Source organism: Myotis nattereri (genome assembly GCF_964212035.1).
Source record: "Myotis nattereri genome assembly, chromosome: 2".
Taxonomy (NCBI): Eukaryota; Metazoa; Chordata; class Mammalia; order Chiroptera; family Vespertilionidae; genus Myotis; species Myotis nattereri.
In genome coordinates this window covers 32,867,175-32,880,365 of record NC_138076.1, presented here as the reverse complement: position 1 = coordinate 32,880,365, position 13,191 = coordinate 32,867,175, and the positions used below count along the sequence as shown (strand labels likewise).

The 13,191-nt window shown below is 43.6% G+C and overlaps 1 protein-coding gene across 1 annotated transcript; it reads right to left on the bottom strand.

The window, feature by feature from the left end:
- Positions 1 to 585: 585 nt before the first annotated feature.
- On the bottom strand, positions 586 to 7,844 carry LIG4 (DNA ligase 4). Its single transcript, XM_081085210.1, has 2 exons — positions 7,791 to 7,844; positions 586 to 3,385 (listed from the first exon to the last, which is right to left on the bottom strand). Exon 2 carries the CDS (start codon positions 3,354 to 3,356, stop codon positions 621 to 623), a length of 2,736 nt encoding a protein of 911 aa, XP_080941336.1. The 5' UTR covers positions 3,357 to 3,385; positions 7,791 to 7,844; the 3' UTR covers positions 586 to 620.
- Between the last annotated feature and the right edge of the window lie 5,347 nt (positions 7,845 to 13,191).

Here is a 13,191-nt window from a genome sequence, read left to right as displayed (position 1 = left end):
CACTGTGACTATCATTTATATTGATCTAATTAAGTTTTTAGGACATTGTCATTCCACTTCCGCTAATTTAGCTAATGATATCACTAGCAAGGTCTTATTCATGAGCTTGACCTTAACCTTAAAAAATAAACTTGTTTACAACATTTGATATTTTTCAAAATTCAGTATTTAGTTTAAAAGACTTATTTTTACAAGTCCAATTATAACAATTCTGCTTTTTCCTTATAATGCTTTTATTAAATAAAAACTATTATGACTTCAGAAAATCCTGTTTAGGTTAAAATTCTGACTCTAAAACTTTCTACATGTATTTTATTAATATCTGAGTCAAACTTCTAGATGGTTATAGGGATATTACATAAAAATCTTTTTTTAAAGCTTTTTCCATCTTGATTATAAAAATCATCAACTACTACATTGCTAAAATAATTTCTTCTTTCTTGGCCTCAGGCCACTGTCTTGTCTACTTCAAAAGTGAAAATTATTGTTTTCCGATATCTAATAATATTATTCAAGCATAGATATTAAGAGATAAAAATAAAATTTAGTTTAATATTTTATCATTATCACCTGTTAGGGGTTGGCCAAATAAGATGATTTCCTCACTAAAAAAACAAGCTTTAAACCAAATATTGATTTTCATCCTGTAACTCACATTTGTCTATTGAATCAATTACCCAACCTTCTTGCAGAATTTTAAACTTTCTCTTAAGAGTTCTTCGAAAAGCTTTAAAATCTGCAACACGATTATGATCCTCCCCAATGATTACATGAGACACTCCCTTAGCTAAACAAGAAACTACTTCTGCTCCATGAAATCGAAGCTCTAAGGCTGTAATAGCTAATCTTGTTCCCTCGATTTTGGTAGTCAAGTCATTAATAATAGTATACAAGTCCAAATAAATGGTGTGATTTCGAAACATATTCAGGGGAGAGCAGTTCCAGGAATATCGATACTCTAAATCAGCAATCACAGAGGCCATTTCTTTAGGAGTCTGTTCGCTAGAATCTTTAATTCCTGAGAATACTTCCTTCAGTTGGTTCAAATCTGTATCAACAAAATAACTATCACCATAACAATCATATTCACGGGCAAAATGTTGTTTTGTTGATGGGCACATATGAATCATAAAGTGAGGCTGCCATGGCACACAGCTTTTGGTCTTAAAACATTCTAACAGCCACTCGGGCTTGACAACATCATGTTTATTTGAAGAAATTATATTTTTCACTCTTATGTTCTCAGACCCTGCAATAACACAGTATGTGTCTGGGCCTGGGTTTTGTACTATATAACCACCAAATTCTGCAATTCTGTTCTCCAGGTCAGGCTTTGGATGGCCCTTTATTCCACTCATAACACAAAACTCCACATCTTCGAATATATTGGAAACTTTGTTTACGTTAGAAAGGTTAGGTGCTTTTAAGTGCTCAATAATTCCAATAACTTTCTTAATTCTGGGGGGAGCTTTCCGCTTTTTTACTTGGGGTTCATCATCACCACCGACATTAAGGTGTTTAGACGCAAGCTTTCCAGATGCTTTCCCTCGAAGTTGTTCTAAGTCATCCAGAGTCATGCACTCATGCCACTCTTTGTCTTCTCTGATCTTTTCAATTCGTGGAAAACGCAAAGTGCAGCCAGTTTTATACATGTCGCTGGGAACAATCTCTGATGCTTTTATCTGAATGATGACAGAATTACAAGGCTCAATGTACACTTCTGGCTTCTCTGTTCCAAATAAAATGCTACTTGGTGGAGCTTTTTTATGAAAAGGCTTCCAATGCTTGGCCAGTTTCAAACCCAGATCATACAGTTCTTTCATGGTGTAACCTGAGCCAATACGACAGAGAGTATGAAACACAGATGGTTTTTCACCAGAAGCATGCTTCTCTGCGACAGCACACAAAAAATGAGACATCATTCCACCCCGTGAACCTTTACCCCAATAGCCCCCGACAATTATGATGTCCAGTTCATCCATGAGGCCATTTACATACTCTGGTTTAATTTTTAACCATCCTTCACCTCTTTTGTCTGGCTTATAAATGGATAGAGGGTTTTTTATCATGATTCCCTCTTCTCTTTTATCTATTGCTTCATTCAGAGCCTCAATTACTTCTTTATTAGTATGAGCTTGTGTTTTTTCCACTATTTCTATTCTGCCTGGTACTGGTGTTAAAATACTACTAAGAATTTCGTATCTCTTTCTCAGGGTTTCATGTCCTAGCTTTTTATTATTGACCATCAGTACATCAAAAACACAATAACAAGTTTGGAGATTAGAATATTCTACCATTCTTTTAATATCAAACTCATTCCCCTTGTGTATAAAAGTTTGCATATTAGGATTGTAGGCCATCATCTCACCATCAAGGATACAAATCTGTATATCTGTTCTGAATGCATTATGAATGAATGGTGTAAGAGAACCTTTCTGTGGAGAATCACCAAACTGTTGCGTAAATTTATGTCCATTTCGGGAGAAATATTCATATACATTCCCATCTTTGTGCATTTGCATACGCTCGCCATCTAGCTTGGTTTCAATATAGAAACTCTGGTTTTTCATGTCCTTCTCAATTTGCTCAATATCTGCTATTGCAGCACGCATTGGTTTAAAGGGAGAGAATAAAGTGATAGAGATATCACTGAGCCCTACTGAAGGATCATGCAGTTGCCTACAGACTTTTTCCAGATCTGTGGTGACATTATGCAACTCAGCAGCATTGTTATGAAAAACAGAAAATACAGTTTTCTCACTAAACCCGAGCTTTAAGTCCTTCACAATCATTCGTATTAGCCACTTTTGTTCAAGTGCTGAACTCTGAGTTATTATCTGACGAAGACTCTTCTTTACTAGATCCTTTCTTTTGGCAGAATTATTGGTGGCAACTGAGTCCAAAATGTCATTTACTTGCTGTATGGTTAGACTTCCTTTCTGTAAACATCTTGGTTTCAATACAAAGTATGCAATCATGGCAAAGTCTCCGGCATCTCCACGAGTTCCAGTAGGTGTCCTGTAATTTAAAAGTTTAAGAGCATCTTTTCCATCTTTAGGTAAATTGAGCAATTCAATATAAAGCTTAGCAAGCATTGTTTCTTTGATTCCATAGGCCATTCTCTCTCTTTCTAGCTGAGGAAGAATAAGTCTCATTGCAGGATAAAAAGAGTCTGTGACATCTTTCTGGTTCTTATGAAGGGCATCATGAAATTTTCTCCAAGAATCTAAAAATTCCCTGAAGTGTCTGATTTTATCTGCACGTCCTTTACTTCTCTGTATTCGTTCTAAAGTTGAACATAAATCTGCAAAAGGAACGTGAGATGCAACAGTTTGTGAAGTTTGTGAGGCAGCCATAGAAGCGATGGGTGAATCCTCTGGTTCAACTAATAAAACAGAAAGAGAGTAACTTTAAGTAAAAGATAAAATTCAACTAAATATTTAATGTAAAGTCTTTAAAGAGAACACCTTATTCATGTTTACCAAGTGAAATGGATCAATGTTGTAAATGCTGCAAATGTCTTTCAATCTCTACATCTACACTAATAAAAGAGAAACATGGTAATTGGCATACGACCGCTACCCTTTTCATTGGCTAATCAGCGAGATATGCAAATTAACTGTCAGTCAAGATGGCAGCCGGCAGCCAGGCAGCTTGAAACTAACATGAGGCTTGCTTGCCTCAGTGATGGAGGATCGTTGGAGGAAACCAACGTTCCACCGCCTGAGGCTGCAGGCCTCTGAGCAGGCAGTTTAAGAAACATTGTAACAAATACCGCCGGACTTCAGCCAGCAGATTTGCAACAGTGTAAGCAAAGGCCAGAAACCTACTTTCAGCCGCGGAGGCCTAAGAGCTGGAGCCAAGCCTCAAGGTAAAGCTGGCCCAGAATAAAAAAAGAAAAGAAAAAAAGGAGCGGTTTGCCGGGAGCCGGTCCATGCTTGCTGTTTCAAGGGACCTGGCATATATGGCATACTGTTCTTAATATGTTTGCTCACCTTCTTGGCACTATATGTTTTAACCAAGGTCTCTGAGAAAGGTTGTTTCCCCAGGTAGGGATTTTCCCCTGAAGTTAGGGAGGGAATAAAACCTCTTAACTAAGTGCCAGGTGGGTAGTTAATCACTTTAACTACGAACAATCATGCTTAAGCTACATAATCTTTACTCCCTGGAATGGAGATAAGGAACGCCCTAACCTTTGTAATAGAGATTGATAGGATTGAATCAACTGGTATAAATACAGATGTAACAAGACAGCAAGAAATAAAGAGACAGAAATTGGCACAGAACCTATACAGAACGTTCTCTAGAGACAGAAGAACTTCGCTGGAGAGAACATGGCAGAAGATCCTAGAGACAGAACCTGGCTACAGAATCTGGATAGAACATGGCAAGAGAACCTGACTAGAACCTGGTGACTGAACCTGGCTGGAGAACCTAGCGAGGGAACATGGCTACAGAACCTGGCTGGAGAACTTAGCAAGAGAACATGGCTACAGAACCTGGCTGGAGAACCTAGAGAACCTAGCAAGAGAACATGGACACAGAACCCGGCTGGAGATCCTAACCAGAACCTCTCTGGAGATCCAGACCAGAACTTGGCTGGAGATCCTGGCTGGAGATCCTGGCTAGGCTGCTGATCAACTGAACGCTGTCTCCGTGTCATTCCTTCTTCGCCGACTCCGTCTACGCCTTTGGGAACCCCTGGACCTGCTGGGGTTGGACCCCGGCAGCGGTTGGGAACTTCACTCACTCCAAGCCTGAAAACAGCCCTCAGCCCCTCACCCAGACTGGCCAGGACCCCAGTGGGAACCCCCACCCTGATCCAGGACACCCTTCAGGGCAAACCAGCCGGCCCCACCCATGCACCAGGCCTCTACCCTATATAGTAAAAGGGTAATATGCCTCCCGGCACCTGGATCAGCGTGACAGGGGGCAGCGCCCAAACCCCCCCATCGACCCTGCCTTGAGTGTGACAGGGAACAGTGCCCCAACCCCCCAATCGGCCCTACCCTGAGCGTGACTGAGGGTGGCATCACAACCTCCCAATCTGCCCTGCTCTGTGCATAATGGGGCGGCGCCCCAACTCCCAAATCGGCCCTGCTCTGAGCCCGACCAGGGGCTGCACCTAGGGATTGGGCCTGCCCTCTGCCACCCGGGAGCAGGCCTAAGACAGCAGGTCGTTATCTCCCGAGGGGTCCCAGACTGCGAGAGGGCACAGGCTGGGCTGAGGGGCCCCCCTCCCCGCCGAGTACACAAATTTTTGTGCACCGGGCCTCTAGTTTAATAATAAGCAACTATTTTATCTTAATTCTATTTAGCATTTATTATCAAAAATATCAGAAGTCCCATTCTCTGTAATTTACAATACTAAATTTAATTATTTTAATTTTCTTACTCCCTAAATTACAGCTTCTATTGAAATTATTCCATTCCTTATTTAGCACATAATGCAAAAGATGATTGCTAATAATGATAATAACAAATAAGGCTCAATTCACTATATTTCTGAACTTCTTATATCTCTCCTCTCTTTCTGTCAGACACAGTACCAGAAACAAACTTCTTAAAACTGATGTTTTCAACAAATCATTAGCTCACTGAATTGAAATTTGGCTTTGTAGGAAGCTTGTGCTTCTACATAAATAGAACCCTTCACAAAAGAAAGAAAAGGAAGGAAGGGAGGGAGGGAGGGAGGGAGGGAGGGAGGGAGGGAGGGAGGGAGGGAGAGAGAGAGAGAGAGAGAGAGAGAGAGAGAGAGAGAGAGAGAGAGACATGGCTGGAGGCACTCAGGTTAAAAATATTTAACAGCTGCCCTAGCCGGTTTGGCTCAGTGGATAGTGTTGGCTTGTGGACTGAAGGGTCCCAGGTTCGATTCCGGTCAAGGGCATGTACCTTGGTTGCGGGCACATCCCCAGAAGGGAGTGTGCAGGAGGCAGCTGGTCGATGTTTCTCTCTCATCAATGTTTCTAACTCTCTATTCCTCTCCCTTCCTCTCTGTAAAAAATCAATAAAATATATTTAAAAAATATTCAACAGCTGTGACCGCACTGGGAAAGGTTCACAACAGCCATTTATTGGCCTCTGGGGAAAAACACACACACATTTTTCAGTCTATTCCTGACAAAGAAAATCCCACTTCCACTGAGGGAAGTAGATCAAGAGATAAACCCATGAGACTACATTCTTTTTTTTTTTTTAAAAATATATTTTATTGATTTTTTACAGAAAGGAAGGGAGAGAGATAGAGAGTTAGAAACATCGATGAGAGAGAAACATCGATCAGCTGCCTCCTGCACATCTCCTACTGGGGATATGCCTGCAACCCAGGTACATGCCCTTGACCGGAATCGAACCTGGGACCTTTCAGCCCGCAGGCCGACGCTCTATCCACTGAGCCAAACCGGTTTCGGCAAGAAACTACATTCTTTTATCTTTGAATATACTAACTGCTTCCCCTCACGGTGTCTCATTTGCATAACTGAATGCACCACCTGGTTATGTTAACTGTCCTACCTCTCAAAACATGCTCTCTCAAGCCAGAATATTTTGGTATATAATGTTATTTTTATAATTTAGATAATGTATGTAAAAATTAAGTATGTAAAAAATACTTCTTTAAATGTTCAAGTATTGGTATACAGTTTCCAATGGATCTGTTGATTCTCTATGGTCTCGAAGTCAGTTTCCCTCAACAAGTCCCAGTCAAAGACTCAAATTATTGTAAGACTGCTATATAGATAGCGAGAATTCCAAAATTAGTATAAAATGAATAGACAAATATTTTTACTCATTTAAATTGTATTTTGATATAATGTTAGGATTTCCACTGCTTTTTACATGTGTTCTAATTTTAATTTTCCAGATTCTGGGGTTATTTTAGCTTAAGTTTTCAATTTTCGAAAAAATAAAATAAAACCAGGTTTGTGGTTAGAGCTCAGGCTCTGGAGTCCAATAAATGAATTCAACCTTGGACTCCAACACTTAATGTCTGTGTGATATGGGGTCACTACTTAGTTTCTCTAAGATTCAGTTTCCTGAAGTGTAAAATGGGGTCAATAACTTCAGAAATTAAGATGATGATGACATCAGATAATTCACTGAAGGTGCTTAACACAGTACCTAGCATTTGGTAAATCCCCGACCCAAGCAATATTTAAAATACAAGTATTAAAAATACTAAGCAGATAAGAAGGGGAACACTTGTCGACAGTAAGCAAAGATTTCAAGAGAATGAATATAGAGTAACTAGTACACAGTGACTCATCCATCCAGTTGCTGCTGCCTATGTTGTCCAGGAGACACAACAAAACACACTAGCAAGCTTGTGGCTATGGGGGAATGACTCAATGCCATGTTATTGGAGAGAAAGTGGTACCATTCAGGTTCCTTCTGCAATCCTGGACAAGCGGGGCTGTTTCCCTATGAGACCACGGGTTCCCACGGCACTCGGTGACACGTGGGGAGCATCCCAGCGGAAAGAAATCAATGGGAAGAAAAAGCCAGAAGCCTGCGGGAGCGAGCAAGTTAACGAAAGCCCGAGGGTAAGAGGAGAAACAAGGTAATTCTCTCCAAGCCTACGGTCTCTCCTTCCATCTCCACCGACACACGCCTGCCAGCTCACTGCGGCGGTCCACACCGCTCCTCTGCCCCAACAAACCCTCCCATGGGTCGTGGACCCGCTGCCAACGCAGCGTGGTCAGCCCTGTGGTCCGCACTTCTCCCCTACGCATCCAGGGGGCGGCTGAACTGGAAAACTTTTTGCCCAGAAAGAATAATAATGAATGTGTAACCTTTGCTGGACGCAAGATGGCCCCCTCCTGCTTTGGTCACTCTGGTCCAGCCTCTGCCGGCCCAGACTCCACCGCTGGCTCTCTCCGTGGACTGCGGGGTCCGCCCCACAAAACTCCTCTCTGACGCGAAGCCTCTGGGGCCGCCGCCAAACCTGACGCCGCACTGAGAAGCCGGCTCGCCGGACGCTCCCGCGCAGGCTCAGTCGCCACCCGCCGCTGCGGAGGCCCTGGCCGCGAAAGAAATGCTGCGCGCATGCGCGCTCCCACTTGTAGGCTAGGGGAAAGCCATGACGTCATAGGAATGTTGGAAGCAGGCGGGGGACTCTGGGAAAGGGTACTGGGGATAGCACCCGCCTTGCAAGGCTGCGGAGAACCCGGGGTCCGTGGTAGCAGCGTGACTACACACAGAGCTTCCAATAGCCTCCCAACGCAGCGGGTGCTTTTTGCAAGAGGTTGACCCATAAGAGTTGTTTTCGTAGCTGTGGGAGACGCAAGAACACTTTGTGCATTTGTGCACTGGGTCCTTTCTGAGACCATGAAGCCCTTTCTCTGCTTGGAAAGTGACAGCCTCTCGGTTCTGTTCCTGTTTGCAAGCAGTGGCACCAGTACTCATCTGGCTGGTTGGCTTTGAAAGCATGGGTTGAAGAGGATATCACCCCTCCCAATCCCTCTGCTGTTACTTAAGTGGGAAAACTGGCGTTTGCAATAATGGCTAAGGCTGTCTGTCCTATTTGTTTTTCATGATGACACAACTTCCATGTGAGTTCTTGAGACAGGCTAGTAAGCCAGGCCAAGCAGAATAGGGAAACTGAGACAGAGTCAAACAAGCAGTATGCAGCCATTTAGTAAATCCTATCTTCCCTAAACCAGGCACATTTGCGAGTAAATGGTTTGCCCTTCGCCTCCCCAACCAGAGGATAAATAGCTTAAATCACTCTACACTGGGAAATAGCGGAAATCCAATTAGTGTCATCTGCCATATCCAAGGGGATAGGAAGGGAATAAATCTCATTTTGGCACATCAACATAAAACTAATGAATATTCTGTTGAATCCTCCCCTAAGACTACCCCTAAACTCCAAGCCTTTAAAACTCTTCAAACCTAAGGTCTCAGCAGTGCTCTCCCTCCTAGAAGCACCCCTCCCCTGTTCTTCCCCCACAGGCACCCATCTCCTAAATTCTAAGGGACCCCAGAGGGTTGCAATCAGGGCAGCAATGGGCAGTGGCAGTTCATCCTGGGCAAATCATCCTGTCCCCAAGGCCCCCTTTTCTCTGACTTCTTAGTGATCCGAAACAGCTCTGCCTAGGCTCATTTTGTCACCTAGTCCACTGATGGCGAACCTTTTGAGCTCGGCATGTCAGCATTTTGAAAAACCCTAACTTAACACTGGTGCCGTGTCACATATAGAATTTTTTTGATATTTGCAACCATAGTAAAACAAAGACTTATATTTTTGATATTTATTTTATATATTTAAATGCCATTTAAGAAAGAAAAATCAATCAAAAAAATGAGTTTGCGTGTCACCTCTGACACACGTGTCATAGGTTCACCATCACTAGTCCCTCCTCTGTTATCCTAGGCCAGGGGTGGGCAACCCCTGGCACTCGTGCCAAACATGGCACGCCAGTAGCTTGATGGCATGTGAAACCCTCTCATAATCTTCCATTTACAATTTTTTTCTTAATATCGACTTTTTTATTTTTCAGATAGATTCAGTGTAGGTGCATCTTAGATAGATAAATAATTTTACATAATAAGTTATCTTAAAGACCATAGACATGGATTGACGAGAGAGGGGAAGAGCAATTTCAATGGTGTCGAAAACGAACTATTGAGGACTTGGAATGCCATTCCAGAAAATTTTTTCTGTTTAAAAAACTTTGCAACAGTGTTACTCTCCATGTTTTCATCCACATACGCGTTCTCAGTGATGAATTTTGTTAAGTCTCGTAATAGGAGTAGCCTGACGGATGAAAGTAGTAGCTCGTGCATATCTCTGGAGGCCACAAAATATAAACCTGATGTAAAATCTCTGTCATCAGTGATGCAGCAGCAAAAGTCCCACTGATAATATCAAACGGAGTCATAAAGTTTTCTGTCGGACTATCAGTGTAAATGTATACATTAAAAAATAAATATATGTTTCATCAGCATATACTGTGTTTTTGTCGCTCAAATGTATTTTATTATTTCTTCAAGCTTCTTCACATATGTACACGTTAAGAGATATCAAGTAGGCGTAACATGTTCTCAAAAAATTAGCGTTGGCACGCAGAAGAATTTTTGAGTCAGAGATTTTGCTGGTTTTGGTACGTACTCACAAAAAGGTTGCCCACCCTGTCCTAGGCCCTTCCTTGTTTCACTGTTCCCAGGTTTAATAAGCGTCCTCTAAAATTCACCTGTTCACATGTTGTACAATTTGTCCTGCATGGAGTCAAGAACCCACACACTACTGGCCAGCCCTAAGCAGCTCTGCTAAGGGCCAGGTCCCCTATCTTGTAACATTCTTGTCTCTTAATACAGAAATAATATATAATTCATAATGACACATGATATATAACTCATAATACATACATAAACAGCTGCCCAGAAATCAACTATGGGTTCTTCTAGTATCTGTTCAAGGATTCAAAATAAAGTTATTATCAAACCTTTATTGAGCACCTACCTACTATGACATAATAAATGCCCTAGGTATACAGGATTGAGAAATGAAAACAAACCCAGTCCTTAGGTTTCAGTAGCTATTGATTTTTACTGACATTTTATTATTTTAGACTTTCTTATGGTTGGTTCAAAGAGAATCAAGGGTTTTTCATTAAGCATCTTATAGCTTTGATGTGATTATTTATTTATGTAAGCAGTCTATCTTAGTGCCTAGCCTTTGGTGCTCAACAAAAGGAAGTTAATGTTAACATAAGAAACATTTGGGAGGGAGGGGTCAATTGGGGAAAAAGGAGACATAGGTAAAACTTTAGACAATCAAAAAAAAAAAAGAAAGAAAGAAACATTCAAACCTGTAAAGAATTTTTGTGAGTTTATTTGAGCCAAACTGGACAATTGCCGGGAAGCAGAATCTAAACATATTGAGATAACACTCTGGAAAATGGCAGTTTTTCATCTATTTTTATAAATTACCATCGAAGGAGGAGATGTAAGTAGGTTACATGAAATTCATTGGTGATGGAATAGGGAGGTGGGAGAAAGCAAAGCGGGGAAAACCTGAGTTTGGGTAAAAAGTAAAATGATAGACACACGCTTCTTTTATATAAGTGGTTACAGCATAGTTAGCAGTCAACAATTAACACGATAACAGTAACAATGAGGGAATTTGTAGTCTCAGCCCTGGTGCCCTGAGAGGTCAGGAAAAAAGAAGTTACAAGTTACCCTGACATTCCAAAGTTATGTTATCATAGATGCAAAAACAAAACAAAACAAAACCCCACACACAATAGGCTCGTTTAAGATCAAATTTGATCTTTGTCAGGGAAAATACTGGTGTAGGACATGACTACCCACCATAGACTGCTTTTTCATTTAAAAAGTTTTAATATCAGACCATCCTTTGTTGTTACTTTAGGTCTTTGAGCTTGCAAGACCGCTCGCTGCACAGGCCTTCCCTAAATTAGTGAGGTTAGCAGGTGGCCCCTTTTTGTCCACACTTTCATCAAGCTTTTTTTTTTTTTTGACCTGGAGCTCTTGATCTGGTAGCAGATTAACAAATTCTGTAAATATAAAACAGTGTACACAGAATAGGGAATGGCCAAGTGACACGGGACAGGCATCTGTAAATAAACAATCCAGTACAATTACGTGTCCAGGGGGGTTGACGGTGAAGCTAATAAAGCTCTAGTTTCAGGGGCAGAATTGTGGGGCCACTTCCAAGACCCTGAGAGTGGCCCTAGCAATGTTCCCTTGGTCATGTACTTTAGTAATTTGCAAAAATAAGATAATGTTGCATTCTTTTTCTTTAAAAGGGCTCCCTAATTCTCGCAAGGTTCAGGCCCCACAAAAATCTCAATCTGCCCGATGGTCCACTCGGACAGAAGTAGGAGAGGGCTGGGTTGGGAGAAAACAAAGAGAAAAATAGTTATGGAAGCGGTTTGAAGTACAGGAATTCACTCCTCTACTCCTAACAGCCCTCTAAGCCAGGCACTTTCTTCTGAAAACGTGCTTTCAGCAGAGAGAGCTGGTGGGTTCCGAGCTCTCACCCCAGAGTCTTCGGGTTGGGGCGGGGAGGTCGCGAGACAGCCCTCTGCAGCGCAGTCAATCCCACGGGAAACTCGAAAATGCCTGCGGCCAGGCGCCGACGTATCTTGTCCGTCTCGGCCACCGTCTCAGGGACGCCACGGGCCTCGATTTCTACGCATGCGCATTCCCCACTATTGGCAGCGAAGGAGGGAGCGAGGCGGAGAGCTGGTGATGTGGAAGCCGCCGGGAGTATTTGCTGGCGACACCGCGTGTGGGCCGGAAGTGGAGGAGTCGAGAGGGCCCCGCAGGACCTCCGGCTAGAGCTAGGCTAGACTGAGGCGACGGCGGCGGCCCCTCGCCGGGAGGAGGACGATGTGGAGCGACGGAAGCGGCGCGCGGGGACGCTGCTACGCGGCATCTGGTTGCGTGTCCGCGGCCGACTGCGCAGCCCGCGAGCAGGTCTAAGTAAGTGCGGTGCGGATCCCGAGAGCCGCGGGGTCCGCTCATCCTCGGGAGGTCGCGGGGAGCGGGTTGGGGGGTGGGGCGGGGGGAGCGGCCGGCGGGCGCCTCTTTGGCGCCCTGGCCCTGAGCTGCCTCCTCGGGAGAGCGGGGCTGCGCGCCCAGGCCTTGCGGCGCCCGCTCCCCGCCGCGGCGACGCCGGGAGGAGCCGAGTCCGCAGCGGCGGGTAGCGACCCAGATGGACCGCCCTTTGTGGAAGCAGTACCTAGGCCCCCGGTGCCCTGCTGGGACGGTGCCTAAACGTGTCAGTGTCTTTCTAGTAACGAGTGCAAACGAATACATAGAAATCACCCCGTCCCACCCCCGCACTTCCCGCACACGGATGAAAAGTGACATAAAAACCCCAGCTTCGAGGTCTGAGGCTTGTAGTCGCCCGGACCCAGCCACGTCTCTAACAGGTTTACACCTTCGGGTTTCAGGGCAGGAAGTTTTGGGTCTTTAAGAAACAGCAGGCGATCTCCCCCGCCCCACACGCCCCCCCAATGCAACTGAAGTCAATTTTGCTGTCGATCTTTGTGAACAATTCTTTTCTGCAAGTCGCGTTACTCGTATTATTACCCAAGGTCTCGTGACCAAGCACAAGTCCTTTATTCCACAGCTTTTGCATATGTTTACTATTACCTGAATGGAAATGCACCAGAGGATCTGGGCTTTAAGTGTTGATGTTTGATTTTCATTGATCCTCTC